At 54.2% G+C, this 20,039-nt stretch overlaps 1 protein-coding gene across 1 annotated transcript in view; it reads left to right on the forward strand.

Moving 5' to 3' along the window:
* Window positions 1–6,409, forward strand: part of ADAMTS8 (ADAM metallopeptidase with thrombospondin type 1 motif 8) — a 19,570-nt gene extending 13,161 nt beyond the window's left edge. Inside the window, exons 6-9 of the mRNA XM_007456591.1 lie at window positions 909–1,092; window positions 3,469–3,641; window positions 3,767–3,942; window positions 5,839–6,409. Of these exons, the coding sequence (XP_007456653.1) occupies window positions 909–1,092; window positions 3,469–3,641; window positions 3,767–3,942; window positions 5,839–6,409 (1,104 nt within the window). The remainder of the gene's footprint in view (window positions 1–908; window positions 1,093–3,468; window positions 3,642–3,766; window positions 3,943–5,838) is intronic.
* Window positions 6,410–20,039: the final 13,630 nt, after the last annotated feature.

A 20,039-nucleotide genomic window follows, 5' to 3' on the forward strand; every position in this document is an offset into this window, starting at 1 on the left:
TGTGTGTGTGTGTGTATATATATATATATATATATATATGTATATGACAGAATCATATCTGTGTAAAATAAAACCTGGCACCTTCATGATTCTATAGTCAGAGCAAAGGTACAAAAGGATATTGATGAAAATCATGTCAATCGTTTCATCTGGGTAGTGTTATTTTGTAAGCGTTACTTTCTTTTTATACTTTTCTGTATTTTTCATTTTTTATATGAGCACGTATGACTTCTGCAACTTTTTAAAAGTTATTTTCACTTTGAAAACTTAACGAACCCACCCAAGGCAATGCCTTGTCCTCAGGGTCAGTTGTAAAGTTGGAAGCCACTCTAGTTTATTTCCCAGCACCATCCTACCCCTGGACCTGGCAGCTGGCAGACTAGTGGCCACACCTCCTAGAGATTAGTCCTTCAGATCAGAACTTACCCGCCTCAGCACCGGTGGCATCTGGGCTGTGTGCGTCGCGGCTGTGGGAGGCTGTCGTGCTCGTGGCTGGATGTTTAGCAGCACCCTGCCCGCCACCCGCTCGAGGCCAGTAGTCTGCGCCCTGCCCAGCTGTGACAACCACAGGGTCTCCGAACACTGCCACGTGTCCCGGTCAGTGGAGAACCGCTGCGTTAGACCCAACCTTATTCCCATAAAAGTGTTTCACTCAGCAACTCCTGTTGAGCACCTTACAAAGGGCAAGGCACTGTTGTAGACACCAGGGGGCCAGCCGCGAGCAAGGCCAGCACAGACTGTGATCGGGGAGCCGCGGCTGCACGGGCCACACAGCCCCTGCACAGGTGAATCCGGCAGTTTACCGAACTGCATGCGCCAGGACGGACACAACTAGGTGAGGAGGTCACACCAAGAGCCGAGGCCTCCTGCCCTCTGCTCCGCACTCAGTGCAGCCTTGTGTGTTGCAGGCCGTGGTGGATGGAGGCTGGTCCCCGTGGGGACCCTGGGGAGAATGTTCACGGACCTGCGGAGGAGGAGTACAATTTTCACACCGCGAGTGCGAGGACCCCGAGCCTCAGAACGGAGGGAGATACTGCCTGGGTCGGAGAGCCAAGTACCAATCGTGCCACACGGAGGAGTGCCCCCCTGATGGTAATCGCCACACCGGCCAGAGCAGCTGCTGTGTTGCCTGCAGCAGATCCCCAGAGGACTGCGGGGGTCTCCCGGGTGCAGAGCTTTCCTGGGTGCAGACATAAATTGTTTAGAGCAGCCCGTGGCGACCCAGGACCGCTCTCCCTGTCCGGGGAGAGCCTGGCAAAGTCGAGGAGAGACACTGCCCTGGTCTTCCAAGATGCAGAGATGGAGGGCATCATTCCCAACCAAACTTACTCATTAGAGCTGGGGGAGGGCTTTGCAGAGGGACAAGCGTCTAGGATAACGTCTGAACCCTCGTCTGTATGCAGAATGGAGGCGTTTTCCAAAGCCAGGGTCAGAGCCAAACCTCCAATATCTTTCCAGCCAACATCCAGCTCAGGGCAGAGGGAAGATTTCTGCATCTGACCCTAGCGCGCATTCCCCCTGAGAAGAGTTGCCCGTCTCCCCTTGGAGCGTGGTAACTGCCTGGCAGCCCCTTCTTGGGAAGCAGCCCCACCTCTGCCTCTCCTGGGGACGTCCTCCCCAGTGCCTGCTGGAAAGCCCACACATTAACGCAGGGGCAGCAGACGATGTGAGAGCAAACCACTGCAGGTCTTTTCCCCACCATCCCATCCAGCTCCCCTTGTGCAGCCCCAGGAAGTATTGGCAGGCAGCAAACGACAAGCAGAGAGATGCATCCAAACGCAGAGGCGCACTGGCATTGGAATGGTGTCTAATGAGGGAATCTGGAGGCTCTGCAGTTTTGCGAGATGAGGAAGATCGGTAACGGCACGAAGCTCTAGAAACTCTGCCCTGGATCTGTGAGGGTCTGCCTGACACACGGGTGAAGCGTTCCTGGGGGAATGAGAGAGAGAAAGGGGAGGGGAATGAATATAGGCATGAGGTAGACACAGACCATAGGCGATACCATGATTTCAGGTGCACCGGGACCAGCCATCTCAGTCACTGAGTGTTTTGGTGCCTCTTGTGTGGCTAGAACTGCAATAGGTGTTATAATGACATAAGAAGCATGTTCTCTGTCCTCAGGGAACGTGCAGATCTTGTTAGAGATCCAAACCCCTTTTACAGAGCAATTAAAGGCCAGTCTGTGAGGCACAGACCCCAGACCGACAAGGAATCCAGAACGAGGAGAGGCCTGGCCTGGCCGGAAGCTTCTTGGGGAGCCAGGGCTGAGCGGGGCCCCGAGGGCTGAGACGGTGATGAAGGTGCAGGAGGACGCGCTGCGATGGGGGCTAGGGTCCCCCCCACAGGGCACAGCTGGGCAGAGTGGGCCAGCGTTTCCAGGCCAGCCAAGGGTGCATAAAAGCTAAAATAGCCTCAGGAGGTTCTCTGTGCTGGCTGTCCCATCAGGTCACCTGGGAAGCTTTTCCCAACACAGAGGCCCAGAGGCCTCAGGTGTCCTGACTCAGAATCTCAGGAGGAGTGCACGGCCGCCTGGGATTTGAAGCTCCTCAGACCATGCAGATGTGCAGCTGGTGTGGAGAACCTCGGTAGTGAGAGCGGGTTGAACTTCAGGATTGTGGAAGGGAAAAACCCAGGTCTTAATTCAGACAGATTGTTCTGGAGGCAGCCTGCAGCAGGACGGGAGAGGAAGCAGGCTGTGTGTCGGAGGCTGGGCACCAAGTCTCGCAGGAAACCACAGGCCTTGGCTTGTGAGCAGTGGACCGAAATGCTGACAGTGGGAAGGAGACATTTAAAGTCACAGATCGTCCTGAGTAGAGTACAGGACTTAATGACAGGCTGGAAATAGTGGATGTAGGTGTGCAAATATTCAGAAGACACCAGGGTTCCGGTCTCAGGCTGGGATGTGGTAGCATCACCAAATGAAAACCCAGCCAGTTCTTCATATGGAGAAACCATATGGAGTTGGGCCTCGCTGAGCTGGAGGTAATTGCAGCATCTTACAAATGGAGCTCCCCCAGAGAGACCCAGAATTACAGCAGGTAGGGTGGAGAGGCAAGGTCAGAACTAGAGACGTAGATCTGGGAGCCTTTGCCGACATGTCCACGGAGGGCAAGATAAAACCACAATCAGCAGAGGCCCAAAAACATAACTCCACGTGTCATTCCGTGCTTCCCCCGTCCCCACCTAAATTTATTCATCTGTAAAGCAGGATTAATATTCTCCCCAAACGGGAAGACTGTTTACCCCAGAAAGCCCAGCTGAGGCTGGCTGCTCCTTTCCTTGCCCCGTGAGTCAGGCCTTAGGTCGGGGTCTAGGGAAGTTGGGCCCAGGTGACGCTGGACCTGTGTCCTCAGGTTGGGTCAAGTCCGGGAGAAAGAAGGGTGCCCGGAATCTCGGCACTTCTCCCGTGGGGGTCCTCCCCGCTTCAGCTCAGCCTGTTAGCTCCACGCCCTCTCGCCCTCATTTTAGGGAAAAGCTTCAGGGAGCAGCAGTGTGAGAAGTACAATGCCTACAATTACACGGACGTGGATGGGAACCTGCTGCAGTGGGTCCCCAAGTACGCAGGGGTGTCCCCCCGGGACCGCTGCAAGCTGTTCTGCCGAGCCCGGGGGCGGAGTGAGTTCAAAGTGTTCGAAGCCAAGGTGAGGATCCTCCTGGAACTCAGGTGCACAGGTGGGGAGGAAGGCCCCCTGGCCTGAGCCCAAGCGTGGGCGGCGTCAGTGCTCACTGGGCCCTCTGACCGCCCCCCCTTCCTTCCCCACTGCAGGTGATCGACGGCACCCTGTGCGGGCCCGAGACTCTGGCCATCTGTGTCCGTGGCCAGTGTGTCAAGGCTGGCTGTGACCACGTGGTGGACTCGCCTAGGAAGCTGGACAAATGCGGCGTGTGCGGCGGCAAAGGCAACTCGTGCAGGAAGGTGTCTGGTTCCCTCAACCCCTCCAGGTGGGTCTCCCCAGAAGTTCTGTCCCTAGCTGTGCGAGCCGACCGGGCTTTGGAGTCACAGGGGCCTAAGTTTGAATTGTGGCTGCTACTCCATCCCCGTGGAGCACTGAGCTCCAGTCTCTTCATAAAACGCGGCGTCCTCTCTATCTCAGAGTCGCTGTGGCGAGGCACGAGATGGGCAGAGCGCTTGGCCCGGGGTCTGGCCCGCAGAGATGACAGCTCTCAGGGCAGCCAGAGGCCACATGGATAGGGATGTATCTTCTATGAGTCAACTGGCAGTAGAGCTACACTGAGTAACCAGGACCTTTGCCAGAAAGCAGCTCTTCCAGGCCTGCTGTGGGAAGGACATTTCACCCTAATCTGGCGGGCCCTGCCCTTTCTGCAGGTGGATCTTCAGAAACGGGGGCCCACAGTGGGGTCTTGGCAGCCTCGGGGCTTCATGGATCTGAGAACTCCAGACGCTTTCTCACACCTTAAAGCCACACGTTCATAAAGCTCCTATATCTGTTCAAGTGCTTTCATTTCTGTAGGCTCAGCGGATTCCTAAAATAAGTCTGTTGGGGCCAAGACCGTTACTCCCCTTTTACAGATGAGGAAACTAAGGCACAAAGAGATTACGTGACTCTTCTAGGGTCACAGTGGTAGGTCATGGCGGCCAGAGGTGAGCCTAGGTTTGTCCATTCCCGGGCAGTATTTTCCTGTCCCACACACACTTCCCGGGGAGGAAGGGCTAGGGCCTGCGGCCACACTGCGCCCCTAGCCGGCTCCCTCTCTCTCCTCTCATCAGCCTCAGAAAACAGAATCCGCCTGTTTGGCAGACAACTCAGGAGTCTTTTCAAATTTAAACTCAAAGGATATAGGAAAAAGAAGCACGGGGTGTGGGACAGTCAGACATTGAGTCCCTTCCCAGAGCTCTCTCAGGCATTAGACGTGGGGCCTGGGGTCCTTTCTCAGCTGCCCAGTGGGCGCGAGGCAAGGACAGCAAAGAGCAGCGTGCCTGTGCTCCTCAATCCCCTTCATCTCCCTCCCAGCCTACGAAACCAAATACTTCCACCCCAAAAGAGAAGAATAAGAATTAAGGCTGGTCTTCCCTGGTGGCGCAGTGGTTGAGAGTCCGCCTGCCGATGCGGGGGACGCGGGTTCGTGCCCTGGTCCAGGAAGATCCCACGTGCCGCGGAGCGCCTGTGCTCCGCAACGGGAGAGGCCACGACAGTGAGAGGCCCACGGACCGCAAAAAAAAAAAAAAACAGAATTAAGGTTTCTCCATCCCACATAAAGCCCCAGACCCACAATAAAGTTGAAACATTTTCCCCAAACAGCATCCCAGCACCCCAGACAGCCCCGCTCATGGTGCTGGGCACGCCCAGAAGAAGGCTCCTCAGAGCAGGCTGTGTTGCCCCGCGCCCTGCCCTAGAGCCACGATAATACCAGCAACTGATGGACTCTGAGAGGTGGCGTGAGGCATCCATCTGGTTAGCTTCTGGAATCGGTGTGTGGATCAGATTTTTCCACATGGGTGTGAGCTCTGGGATGAAAGTGACCAAGCAAAGTTTACACCAGTGCAAGGAGCTGCACGTGCCTGAGATCTCTTTTCAGCCAAGAGCCCAGGTTTGGCAGCAACGGCTCAGTGTTCACCCCCTCTAGGCTGCCTTCCCCTCTGTGCTATTGTCGAGATCTAAACTCCAAACCTTTGAAATAGAGCTCCCAGGCCCAGCAAAAGTCCCGGTGTTCCCAGTGTTCCTGTCGGCCTCAGCAGCTAATTTACTGGGCACTTTGGGGCGAATACTTCCTTATTTGCTAGCAAACGTTTGTCTGCCCACGCCCAGTCCCTGCATGCTGACTTCCTGAGTACCGGGCTGGGGAGCCACGGGTCCTGAGGGTGTCTTCCTGTCATAGTTACGGCTACAACGACATCGTCACCATCCCAGCCGGTGCCACTAACATCGACGTGAAACAGCGGAGCCACCCGGGGATCCAGAACGACGGCAACTACCTGGCCTTGAAGACCGCCGACGGGCAGTACCTGCTCAATGGAAACCTGGCCATCTCTGCCGTGGAACAGGACATCCTGGTGAAGGGCACCATCCTCAAGTACAGCGGCTCCATCACCTCCCTGGAGCGGCTGCAGAGCTTCTGGCCCCTGCCTGAGCCCCTGACCGTGCAGCTTCTGACAGCCCCTGGGGAGCTCTTTCCCCCCAAAGTCAAGTATACCTTCTTTGTCCCTAATGACGTGAACTTCAGCATACAGAGCAGCAAAGAGAGAGCGACGACCAACGTCATCCAGCCCCTGCTCAACGCGCAGTGGGTCCTGGGAGACTGGTCTGAGTGCTCCAGCAGCTGCGGGGCCGGCTGGCAGCGGCGGGCGGTGGAGTGCCGCGACCCCAGAGGCCAGGCCTCCACCACCTGCGACGAGGCTCTGAAGCCTGAGGATGCCAAGCCGTGCGGAAGCCAGCTGTGTGCCCCGTGATCCGGCGGGCGGGCCAGGCTTATGCTCATGGACTCGGGGCGTGGGGTGCAGACCAGGGTCGCGCTACGGTGACCCCACGCCTGGGGGTGGCGTGGCCTGCCTACCCAGGCCCCCCACTGCTGCAGCTGGGCATGAATCCATGGGGGGAGGAGAGAAGAGGAGACAGACCACAGATGCTAAAGTCTACTATCTAGTGGGTTGGACCTTGCTTGGGTTCAAGTGGAGGGCATAGGTTAAAGGGTAAAGAGTGCCCTCACGGACCCAGGAAGACTCGGTCAGCCTGTTTGCAGAGGACTAACAAGGTTAAACGAAAGAAGTTATTTCTACTCGGTTCCCTCGTTAAATAATCTACCTCAGAGGGGAAAAAATTAGTCACAGAGAGATGTGGAGTAGGGGTGGATGGTGAGCGTCAAAGCAAGCACTGTAGCTGCACCCCGAACTCTCTTCAGAAATGACCAGGAGTGTCTTCAGTATTAAACCCATCGCCTGGAGGGCTGCGAGTCGCAGGATTGTGGAGAGCCCTGTGTTCTCAGGCTCCCACCTGCAGGGGTGGATCCATTTCAAGTATTTATGCAAATGCGTCTCTGAACTAAAGTGTGAAATTGCGCCAATGGAGTGGTCTGATCTGGTTAGGTATCTCTTTGGAAATGGCAGGGGACCCAGGGCCCAAGGACAGAGGCTCAAACTAGGTCGGCTCACCTTGAGCACAGCCAGGGAAGCTGGCACCTTGCCTGCACCTCTGAGGCCTCCCCCGAGTTCTCACGTCTGCTGAATCTGGGTCATTCAGGCAAGTCTTTATCTGCATAATCTAGACCAGTGGTTCTCAAACTTCAGTGGGCATTAGGGTCATCTAAAGGGCTGCTTGAAACACAGATGGCTGCGCCTCACCCCGGAGTTTCCGATTCAGCGGGTCAGGGGCCTGAGAATCCACATTTCTAACAAGTTCCCAGGTGACATGGAGGCTGCTAGTTTGGGGACCGCACTTTGAGAACCACTGCTCTAGTGGAAACTTCCAGCTCTGAGGTAACAAAACGTTATTCTCGAGAAAGCCCATGCCACTCCACTCTGCATATGTCCTCATCCTCACATTTACATACTGACCCGGCAGAGATACAAGATTCTCCTTGCATCGGAGGAATGCTGCACCTGTTTCCAAGTAACATCATCCCAATGACCTCAGCTCCTTCTCTCCACGCCAAATGTCATTCCCAGCTCACAACTCTTTTGACCCAGGCAAATTGCAACTGTCCCAATCAGACCTTTTACATAGCCTGACCTTCCCCACTAGCCACGTGAAACCTGCCTGAGAGCCTCCCAAACCCCATCTTCCCTCCATGTCACCTCATCTCTTCCTGGTCAGATGAAGCCCCCAGCTCGACTTCCATATGGTCTGGTGTAGAGGGAGCTCAGTCCTTGGTCATAGTGGGCGAAAAGGAACAGACGACATCAAGAAATGACATTCGAGGAAAAAGGAGGAAAATATCTAAATTTGCATCGTCCCTTTACCTGTCACCGTTGACCCCACCCGCCTTGTCCTTCCCTTTAGCTTTCTCTCAAGACCCCTTCAAGTAAAAAGTGGCCTGGGCAGAGAGGATGCTGCACGGAGCCCTTGTGTAAATGAGGAAAAGGTGCCCGCTGGGAGGACTCGGGCCGTCGGGACACAGGCAGGGCAGACAGGCAGGGATTTCAGCCCCGACCGTGCCCTCAGCTGGTCTTCTTGTGGTGCACACTCTGCACGGTGGCCGTGGACACCGCTGACCACTTTTCCCCGACTGCCGGCTTTTAGTGAGTGGGAGGCCGGGCTTACCTAAGCATAAACAGTCACACACACACCGGCACGTTGCTGACGACCAGGAAAGCCAGATCTGTCCTTGCTGTGAACCAGCTTTACTGAGATTGATCGTATGTTCCTGCAACCCTTCATCTCTTTCCATTTCTCACTCTCCCCCACATAATCAAGGCCAGGTGTGTCCCCATTAACCGCCCACGCCAGTCCAGCTGTGCCATACCTAGAGCCTACATCATTACCAGGAGCAGAGCTTGCCCTGGAGTTCAGCTGGCAGCTGGGCTGCTGATGTGCAAAGCAGAATGGAATCCAGCTTGGCTCTTCCTTGCTGTGTGGGCTCAGCGAGGCTCACAGAATATGTACTTGTTTGTGTCTGGAAACTCAACAGCTGCAGCTCAGGGACTCAGAAAACAGATCTGCCTACCAGAGAGAGACCACGCCATCATTTCCCCCAGCCTACCACGACCACCCTTCTAGCCCAGAGAAGGGAAGGTTGCATTTCCTCTGCTGAGAGCTTGCATTTTCCAGCTAGAGTTCCTCGCAGAAGCGGTAGTGGTGCCTCCTCGCGAAAGTCCACAAGGCCCTGACTCAGCAGGTAACTTGGTCATTCCTCTGGATCCTCCGAGCTCCTGCCAGAAATGTTTCAAAGGTGGTGCATTAGCATCGAAGTCCATTTCCAACCTCTGTCCGCGAGACAAGTGAATCCTTGTCTGGGGTTTATCCTCTGCCCTCTATTCTCCTGTAGCTGACCAGAGGGCTTTGTGAATTTACAAAAGCATGTTCCCCGGCCCGCTTTAGTAAACCACCCTTCTCTCCCAGGGGTGATGGGAATGTCTTCCCACCAGCTCCACACCTTGCTCTCTGATGATGTCCACTAGCTTTAGATCCTTCATGTTTGGGCATTTTAGCCAGTGGACCCTCTTGCTGAGGACTTTCCCTCCTTCCTAGCATCCAAACATTAGCTCGTCTTGCTTTTTCCCCTGGAGCCCTCTTCATTTTTACCAAGCCTTCCTACCACCACCAAAACAAACAGACAAACAAACAAACAAACAAAAAGGACAGGAACAAGAGGAAAGTTCTTAAGAATATGCTGTCTTTTGCTTTGTTGTGATATCTCTGTGTGGTCCAGACAAATAGAGTGGCTTTGTCACAGCTTCACTCTCAGGCCTGTGAAGTGAGGTGGCACCTCTGCTGTGCGCCAGGCCTTCACATGCGGCCCGAGTCCCCCAGAGTCCGAGTCTCCCCTGGTCGCGGGGAAAGAGGCTCCCGAGCCCACAGCGATCGGGGCTCTGCATGCTATGCCTCAGATCTCCAAGCCCCTCCGGGAAGCAGCGGGACGCCCATGGCTGTTGGGGAATTAGGAATGGTTTGTCCATAAGAGTGACCAGAAACATGGAATTTACCAGAGAATCCGGGCTAGTGCTATCCTTGGATTTCCAGATTTCTCCTGCCATAGTCGTGTCACTTCCTCTCGCCTCTAGGGTGAGTTGAAGCTAGATTACTAAGTACACGGCCAAAGTCAGACGTGAGATGGGGTGAGCGCGACGAAGGCTGTGAAGACAGCGTTTTAGGCAAAGGCTAAGTCACCGTCTCGACACCTGGTCTCCCCCACCCAGGCTGTGCTCCGTGCGGAGTGGAGAGACGTGCACCCCCGGCAGCGCCCTCCTCCCCTAATTCCCCCGTCGATTAGACACTCAGCCAGCCCAGGGTCCTGAGCAGGCCCTGCCCGTGAGTCCTAGGACGGGAGAGAGGCAGTAGCACCCATGCCCGGGAGGCACGCAAACCAGGGTTCACAGCATGTGGTGGCCTCGGCTGCAAGATGGCGTGTCTTTCTGAGAAAGGTCTCTCCTAGTACGGCACCTTTCCCCGTGGTCCTCCGCTGAGTTTGTAGCTTCGAGAAAGCTGCCCACGGAATGTGAGAGAGAGAGAAGGCACCAACCTAAGCTGACGTTTTTGCTGGTTCAATCTAGGTAATCACTAGAGACGTACTGTGGTCAGATCGACCTTACGTTCAAAACAGTTCTAAACAAAACGAAATAACTCGCAAAGGGCATTGGAAGTTGGAGCGCTGAGTGAGCAGGGCGGTTGGGTTGCGACCCTCTGCTGCCCCTGCCTCGCGGGCACCATGTCAGCCCCTCCCAGGCACCTGTCTGCTCTTCAGATCAACATTTCTTCCCAAACAACCTGGCCAGGTGCATCAGAACAGGTGCGCCCCGTTACAGCTCCGTTCCCACTTCTTCAGGTGGGGACCTTCTCTGATACTCCACTGGGAAGGTAGTGGGCCTTCCCAGCTAGTGTATCCTTCCCGGTAGTGTCAGCCAACCCACACCCCCCAAAACAAGACCCTGCTCAAGTATCGGGAAGAGAAAGATGAGACCCAGCGCAAAAGTAGAGCCCGAGCTGAGATGCTAGTGCTGGAAGAGAGGAACGCAGGAGCCTTCAAACGCACCTGTCCCTTTTAGGACATACTTTCCCTCAGGCCTGGGGCTCAGCGACGAGAGACAGGAAAGTTCTGGCTAGTCTTCCATCCCCACGAGCTGCCCGGCCTACCCCTGGCAGACGCACAACTGCCCCAGGAAAGGAGAGACGAGTCCTCCCCAGCCCTCACCGTTCCTCATTCCAAACAACTTGTAAGTCCCAGGGGCACTGGAAGAGTTTGCCCTCAGCCAAACACAACTTCCTGTTTCTAAGAAAGGGAAGAAAAAATTAGTTGAAAGGGTTTTTGGACACTGGCGATGTCGAGTTTCTGTAAACGCAAGTGAATCAGACACATGTGGAATAAATTTCTCCGGAAGTAAGAAAAGATGCTGTGAGTTTCTCTTGCTGGACCAGAAAGTGGAAAAAGCGTAGCTGAGATGAGAGGTGCATACGAGGCTAAAAGGAGAGAGAAAAGCCGTGTGAATGTCGCATCAAAGAGAGGGACCCGGTGATGACGAAGGTCAGCGTGGGCCTCCGAAGACCACATCCTGAGCTTGCTTATTTATTCCTCACAACTTCTCCACCTCTGAGGTCATAGATTTAAACATCCTGCCCCCCAACCACAATTTACGACCCTTCCCGACCTCTCACTGCTCCCCTTACACTTATTCTAGGGACCCCAGATCCTTGACGGCCCCCCATACACACGTCCCCATCTTTATTTCTCTGCCTCCGCCTCTGTTTCTTCTTTCCCTGTGTGCTTAAAGTCCGTGTTCCAGCACCTCAAGTTCGATCTTCCAACGTTCACACCTTCCTTGCCCCACTGACTGTCTGGGGCTCCACAGCAGAGCCCACGAAGACCGTTCCACCCTCTGCCTGAGGCTCGCCATCGTGACTCTGGCAACCAGGCTCCACACCCCCGAGCGTGTGGGACCACCGTGAAGTTGGCATCTCCAGTGGAAGCTCTGACCAGCCACCCACACAGGCTTCCCTCGTCGGCTCTGTTGCTGCTTCTCTACAAGATTATCGTCCACTTTCTCCACTCCTCACAAGCTCATGATCCTGCTGTGAGTGGAAGACCTCACCACCACCTACTCAGCAGAACCCAACACTGCATCTCCCACGACACGAGGAGAGAGGGAACACGGTCTCACTGTTGACAGGTCAGGCTACAGACTCGAGTCCAGAGGAACATCCTGATTCTGCCTTATTTTAGAATCGAGAGGCATATATTCCAGTAACTATCAAGTCCGTCGGAGAGCGGAGATTCAGGACCTTATTAAATAAGTCTCCCAGGTCCTCCAGGGCGCAGCACGTCAGGTCCTAGGCCTCCAGGAGTCCCTACCCCGTCATCCTTGCCCACCCCTCTGTTCTCCACCACCCACCCAGAGTAACGCCTTTCCTTGTTCCCTGACATGATTGATCAGTTACTCCACTCCGTCTGGTTTCACTGCTGCAGGGAGCTTGAACTTCAGATCTCAGGGTGGAGGAAGGGAAGGTGGAAAAGCCCTCCTGGGGACAGGACCGAGAACAACAACGACAGCAGCCTCGCCCCACGCTCGCCGTCGCTGGCGGGTTATGATGCCGAGAGAACGTCTTCCCCTTCTCCATCTCGTGCTATTTACCAAAGACCCCTTCTATTTTCCAGCCCCCAAATGTGCTAGATCTCAGAAAAGAGATGGGATGAAAACAACTAAACAAAACAAAACAAGACCCTGCCCCACAAAGGATGAAAGTCATCATACAAGAAAGCTCAGTGTCTTACCGCCCGTCCGAAGCCTTACCTGTAGCTCTGTCTATTCTTTTTTTTTTTTTTTTTGTGGTACGCGGGCCTCTCACTGTTGCGGCCTCTCCCGTTGCAGAGCGCAGGCTCAGAGGTCATGGCTCACGGGCCTAGCCACTCCGCGGCATGTGGGATCTTCCCAGACCGGGGCACGAACCCGTGTCCCCTGCATCGACAGGCGGACTCTCTAGAACTAGTCCTGTGGAGATAGTATTTTAAAAATGTGTCTTGGAGAGTTTTTTTTTTTTTTTTCTTGCGGTACGTGGGCCCCTCCCTGCCGTGGCCTCTCCCGTTGCGGAGCACAGGCTCCGGACGCGCAGGCCCAGCGGCCACGGCTCACGGGCCCAGCTGCTCCGCGCCACGTGGGATCCCCCCGGACCAGGGCACGAACCCGCGTCCCCTGACATTGGCAGGCGGACCCTCAACCACTGCGCCACCAGGGAAGCCCTCTGTCTATTCTTTTAAAACCCATCCTGTTTTCCTTTTTCTGTTACATGTTGAGGTATTTCCGCCGGTCAGAATCAGTCCCTTCTAGAAGCCAGAGCCCTCCACCTTCTCAAGGCCCTCAGCCCATATATATTCTTCCCTCTGCCTGAAATGACCTTTTTCCCTTTTTCTACTCCCCTGACTTCAACAAATTCCTACTTATTCATCAATTCCCAGACTCAAGGTCACTTAGTCAAAGGAGCCCTCGGGTTAGATGCAACACCCGAGCACGGCCTTATGCACTTTGCTTTTCAAACACTCAGCTGGACCACAGACTCCGTGAGGTCTGGACCACACCCTGTGCTCACTGCATCACTCACGTCTGGCCTAGAGCCTGTCATGCAGCAGGCACTTAATACATGAGAAAACAAGTGATCAAGTTTTTCTTCTGTCTTACAAACAATGTGTTTACACCTCCCCACGTCCCTCCCTGTTCCTTCCACCCTCCTCACCCCCTAACAAGCCAGCTGTCCCCACAACTGCCCACAGGACTGCTGGCCAAGGCCGTCGGTGACCTTGCTAAGTCTGCAGACATTTCTCTCTCCGGCTGCCTGAGTCCTCACCTCCTTCGTGGTTCCTGTCCCCCGCTCACTCCTAACTTACGGAGATCCTCAGGGTCCTACTCACTCTTCCTGCGGGGGGCGGTGGGGGGATCTCGTACGGTAACGTGGTTACGGTTTTTTCCTACATGCTGATCACTCCCAAATTTAAATCTTGAGACTGTCAGGGGTCCCCAAGCCCACCCCATCATTCTGAGATTCGCTAGAACTCCCGAGACTCAGGGCGAGTTGTGCTCATGGCTGAGATTTATTAGAGACACGGTGAGGATACCGGCCGAATCATAAGGGACAGAGACAAGGGCGGGTCCAGAGAATCCGTGTGAGGCTTCCGTGCTCTCCGCCTCCCACGGGGGCTGCACGGAGCTCGCTCTTCCCCAGCAATGCAAATGCAGCCACACGCGTGTGAGGTTTCAGCCCAGGAGAGACTCAGAGCTCAGGGCTGTATCCAGGTGCTGCGCATGTGGACGCCCTCCGCCTGGCACACAGCAACATGCCAGACTCCGGAGGGAAAGCCGGCGTCCACCACAAACCACAGGGTCTGCGCAGACAGTCTAGGTGCGGAAAACCAGCCTTGTCGGTTCACTGGTGACGGGGACACCCTGAGAGCCGAGGTCCCAGACACCAGCCGAGGGCCAGCCGTGCCATCAGGTGTCTCTGAGGACGGCGGCCTCCGGCCTGCTGTGTTCCCTTCTTTCCGCGCAGGCTGGCTCTGTCTCCTGAACCACAGGCCCATATGCTTCCAGCTCCCCGCCAGACTCAGTGGCCTCAAACTCACCCCCTCCCAGCTGTTGTGCCTGTTCCCCTCCCCGCCACCCATCCTGTGCACTGGCCTCCACGTGAACCACTTCTCTCTAGTCCGCCAGCTGCTCAGGACCCCCAACCCGGGACAGAACAGACAGCACGTCCCACCCCTCCCGTCTGATTCTCACATTATTCAGAGTTCTCTTTTAAACCTGAACATTGGATCATTTCACTTCTCCACTTAAACCCTTTAATGGCTCCCCGATGCACTGAGCACATAAATGTAACCCTCTCAGCAAGACCTGCCAGTCCCCAAACGACCTGCCCCCAGGAGCTCCCAGTCTGATTTCACGTCCCTCCCTGCTCTGGTGACACTGTGTCTTGTCAGTTTCTCTCCAAGCCCTTTCTCACCCGGGGGCCTCACACGCACCCTCCCCGAGCCTGTGATGTCCTTTCCTCGGCTCACGCCAGGCTCCCTCCACTCATCCTTCACGTTGAAGGTTGGAGGCCGCGTCCTCAGAAGTCCTCCCCTGTCTTCCATAGTCTAAATGAGGCCCTGTTACTCTCTTCCATAACAGTAACTACATACGTCTGAGAGGAGCGTTCATTTCATGCCTCCCTCTCCCCCGCCCCACTAGACTGCAAGCTCCATGGGGGCGAGGATTCTGTGTTCGCCCTGGATTTCCAGAGCCAACAGGCGCAGGGCTGTGTGCGTCTCCATCAGGTGGGCTGCCATAACACAGCACCGGAGACTAGGGGCTTAAATAACAGGGATCTGATTCTCCCTGTCCTGGAGGCTGCAAGTCCGAGACCAGGGTGCAATCACGGTCAGTTCCTGGTGAGAACCCACCTCCTGGCTGGCCGGCAGCCCCCTTCCTCCATGTCCACGTACGACCTTGCCTCGGTGCATGCTCACGAGGAGAGAACCTCCTTCAAGTTCCTCTGTAATTCCCACCACCTATAGGACAATTCCTGAGGCCCTCAGCACAGCTTCTGAGCCTGCGGTGACCCGGCCCTCCTCTCGGTCCGGTGCCTCTCTCGGCAGCGCCACTGCAAAACTCCCTCTTCTGCAGGAGCACGTTCAGTGCCCTGGCTGCCCTCACACCCCTGCCTCCTACGGGGTGGCTCTCCCCACCGTGGCAGCACACCTTGCCCCGCAGCCCCTTCGCAGCCCGGATCCCTGCAGCCGGGGTGGTGCAGCCGAGGATGCCCGGTGAGCGGATGCAGTAAAACTGCCCCAAACTGTGCTCCTAGGAGGTGGGGAGCTGCCGGAGAGGAGAGGAAACCCATGCCGGGGGAGGAAAGAGCCGCGCACGTGAGCTCGGGGCAGGAGGCTGAGAGCAGCTGGGTGCGCGCGCTCAGCTCGGTGTGCGCAGTCACTCAGTCCCTGGCTGCCCGCCGGTGGAGCAGAGGCGGCCCACCGCACGCCGCTACCACGTCCTGAGGGAACCGGCGCGGCCTGCCGCGTATGTGTGCGCGTCCTTCCCAAGTCCCGTGAGCGGTTAACGGGTGAGCGCGGCGCACAGTGGGCGCTCCGTGCACGGACGCCCTTCTCCCCTCTCCCTGCTGCCCGCTCCCAAGCCCGTCCCCTGACCTCCACGGCACACGTGTGCCTCCAGCCCTGGCACCTTTCCCACCGTATTTTCCTGCTCCCTGGACGGCTGGCGTTGCCCTCGGCATGTTGTACACTATCCCAGCGGATCCATGCAGACGAAGTGGTGCATAATTCCTTTTGTCTGAATAGCCTCAACCCATCTACTGATGGAAATGAAAACTGAGACTAAATTTGCTAGAGCTTAGCCTCCACTGTATTCCAAGTTGAAAGCTGACTTGGATGTCACATACATGGCAAAAGGGTGAGCGTGTGTATTCAAAAAGCTGTAGACTGAGAGTTAGATGATCTGGCTTTGAGCTTTGTGTCTGTCATTTATCAGCTAAGTGAACCTGGGCAAGCCACACAGTCTCTCTGAGCAACAGTTCCTTCGTGGAGAAAATGTCCTACCAACCTCAGATAATTCGTGTAAGATTTAGATGAAAGAGTGCTACGTGAGAGTGCTTTGCCCATTACCACGTGCTCTGGAAGTGTAGGGGATTCAATACCCTAAGTCTTAGGAGAGTGGAGGCATCACCTGCTGGATCAGGATTTTGGTTACAACCAAATCCCTGGGTTGGAGGAGGCTGCAGGCAGAGGTGGAGAAAGAAAAGCATAAACTTACCTAAGTTAGAGAACACCGGAATCGGTAGCGTAAGTTCTCTGCGCGATGGCAAGTTGGCAAGAATTGGAGGGAACAAAAGAGCCACGCTGGCCATGTCTGACTCAGGGCTCTGGGGCTTTAAAGCCAGCGCCAGGCTGGGCAGACGTGTAGAGGGTGGACCACCCTCCTCCCCCTCTGAGTGTGGAGACTTGGGAAATAAACACAAGATCTGAGGATCAGAATAGACACTTTATATTTTTACAATAGCAAGAGATTGGAAACTCCCAAATGCCCGTCCATATGGGACTAGTTAAATAAATTATGGAAATTCATTCAATGATACACTATGCGGCCATTTTAAAAGGTGAAAAAAAACAAAAGGACGTTGAACACTATATATAGTATGCTACCAACTGTGGGGCAATGTAAGATTTATTTGCTAATGTATGTTTCAAACATGTCTGCAGGGACAGGAGACACTGTAAACCCTGGTGGGCTCTACAAAGGGGACTAAGAAGCTGGGGGACAGGAGTGCGGAAAGATATATATGCCCCTTTGTGCCTTTTGCGTTTTGAACTGCGTGACTGTGAGACCACCCTGTGTGTGCGTGGAAGTGCGTGCGTGTGAGCACGCACGTACGTGTTTGTGCGTGTGCGTACCAGTTTTACTGGACTGGATCAATGTCTTGAACCTGAAGCCAATGGACTCTCTCCTTCCTAATACTTAGGTCTCCACCCTAATTTCAGACCCCATGACCCGCACATGCAGAAATCAAATCCAGACAGCAACACGCAGGACAAGAGCAACAGAACACATGCTGTCAGTCCCTGGGAAACAGCCATGGGCTGTGGACAGCAGTGCCTTTCTCCCAGTCTCAACAGTGGGAAGAGAGGGCTTGGACATTTCTCCAACTGGATGGCCTCTCCCTGCCGTGTCGATCGATATAAAGGGTTGGGATGACAAGCGTCCTCCCTAACGGTACAAGAAAAGTCAGCGTCGAGTGGAGGAAGAAAAGATGAGCCACACATGTGAAACAGTTGGGGCTGGGGAGGTGGGTGCTAAGAAGGAAGCTGATGGGAGTGTGCAAAGCTAAGCTAAAGGATTCTGAGAAAAATTAAGTGGTGTCAGCGTGTCGTGGGTCACAACTCCTGTGAGGGCCAGGGACCCAAATATTTTCTGTTGCATCCGTTAGTGAGACAGAAGGGTAAAGGGGATACAACTTTTGATCTGGCATAATTAGCGAGGATGCTGACAAGATGGGAGCCTGATTCAGTCTGGTTCTAAGGAAGCCCCTCCCTCACTTCCCCTCACTGCACTCCTGCTCCCCACACATAGAAATATCTCTTCATTCGGTGTTCCAACGTTCTGTTTTACATTTGGTTTTGTTCAACTGCTGCGTCTGCCTAGCCAATTTCTGCTTAGAAGCTAAAGCGCCAAGAAACTACACGAGAAGAGCAGGGCCTGGGCAGGATCAGAACTGCCGGAGATTTTGCCACCAAGCCTCATGCACCAAGACTGCCAGGAGAGCTTTGCAAATGGAATCAGTCTGAATGTAGCTGATGAGAAACATATGAATGAACGAAGCCAGTAGAAACAGAAACCGTTGAGTTTCCCACCGCAGTAGCCTGGAGTGGCTTCCCCAAAGTTTCTACTCAGATGCATTTGCCTTTCTGTCACCAAGAGGACTCACGCTCCATGGACACGCCTCCAGATCCTGCCGACTAACCCTGACCTCCCAGAGCCCACGTCCCCTCGAGTCCAACTCGGCGCTCAGGGTGCAGTTTGCCCGGGAGCTATCTGGTTCCTCTGTTTGGCACATTTTTATAGGGGACAGGTGGGAGGTAGAATTTGGTCACAATGTGGTGCCTCCTCTTCCCTGGAATTGGAAAAGGTTACAAAACCTCACCCACTGACTAGGTGTGTCCCCATCACCCCCAAATAAAAGTCCAGGATGTCTCCCAAATGTTGTCGGGGAATTTGGGTCATTCTCCTGTAATTTCCTCAAAGAAGCATACCTGATATCAAACCATCAAAGGCAACATTCACTGTAACACGTCTCAGATGAAGTTGTAATAAAGGAACATGATTATTTGCCTAGAGCTAAGAAGAAAAGAGTTAGGTAGTAATAAAACCTGAACAGAGGTTGTCTAGGAACTTCCAAGGAAGAGGGCACCCTGATTCCTACTAATACTTGCACTGGAGCCCAGCCTGCTGTGTCTACAGAGTGGAAAATTACAACACTCCCAAGAGATATTAACTCCAGACAGATGTGGTTCTGGCAGTGTCCGGTTTCCTTTTCCCGATTCCATCTTCACCATGCGGCCTTTTCCATCTTAATTGAGAGCAGTTGGCCAGCTCCGACAGCCCTAACAGATAGCGGCCATTAGCTACCCGGACATTATGCTTTATCAATCAGGCACTGGGTGTTTAGCCGGCATGATTTTGGGCAAATGCCGCATAGGGATTTGGCATCTGCAAAGCTTTGGTTCAGACCTGGGACCGCTGGTGATTGATGGTGCTGTGATTCAATATTTAGGAATCGTTGAGCCGCCAGTCCAGAAACAATTAAACCACTGGTCAGAGAGTTGTTCTGCTTCTTAGGTTCTCTGAAGGATAACTTAGCTACATGTTACTCTGAGCATAAACATTACACTGACCTCGATCCAGGAATTTAAACAGTGTCATTTAACGTAAACGCTAGCAAATACCTTCTTGCTGAAGTGGTCTGTTTTCGGGATGGGTTAGGGTTTCTTCTCTCCAAAAGTACTCTGGGGCATTGGATTTTAAACTCACAGTCAGATCTGCATTTCTTCTCTCATTCACATGGCGTGGCCTCCCAAGCATCAGTAGCAGCTGCTAAGGTCGAGGGAGCCCCCTGCTGATGGCCTGGGTGTAACGTCACAGCACATGGCAAGGAAAACTGGGTGAAGTCTCAAGATCTCCTGAATCTGAAAACTGTAACCTGTCTCTAGACCCAGAACAGACTTCTGCTGTGAAAATCCAGGCTCTAGAAATGTCCTTTATTTCCTCAAAGTATCCGCATTTTTTCCAGATTTTACTCTTCCGGGAAGTAGAAAAAAGAAGGGCGGTCTGTCTGTCTGTCTCTCTGCAACTGCAGTGCCCTGATCCACTCCAGGACAGTTCTGCTCTGTGTGTGTGTCCTGGAGTAAAGGAGTGGGAGCCGCCTGAGTATATATAGAGTCCCAGAATCACGGCACTGAATTTAGGGACATTTACCCTTGGTGGCGTGTCCAGACGAAGAACTCTGATGAGGCCACAACTTGAAAGAGGAATTCTTCCCGGCAGCTGTGGCCTTGATTCTGGAGGTTAACAGCTTAACACCAGGGTGTGGTGCCCAATTCCAAAGTCTGAAAATTAATGGTGATAAGGGCGGGCCGCCTGCCAAGGCCTGCAGTGTGAATCCCAAGAGAAGCACTTTCTATTTTGGGACCTCTCTCAACCCAGCGCACACTGTCCTGTGCTTTGATGCATGTCCCATCTCTCATCCATACGTTTCTTTCTCCAACTCTTTTATTCCTAAACTTTCTTGAGTTTTCAACCCACGGACAGTGATGACAACTTACTCCCTATCCCATCTAACTCTCCCAAAAGAATAGTCATGAGGTAATATGAGTCAAATACCTGACCCAGGTGTCAGCAG

Source organism: Lipotes vexillifer, unplaced genomic scaffold, assembly GCF_000442215.2.
Source record: "Lipotes vexillifer unplaced genomic scaffold, Lipotes_vexillifer_v1.1 scaffold583, whole genome shotgun sequence".
Classification (NCBI taxonomy): domain Eukaryota; kingdom Metazoa; phylum Chordata; class Mammalia; order Artiodactyla; family Lipotidae; genus Lipotes; species Lipotes vexillifer.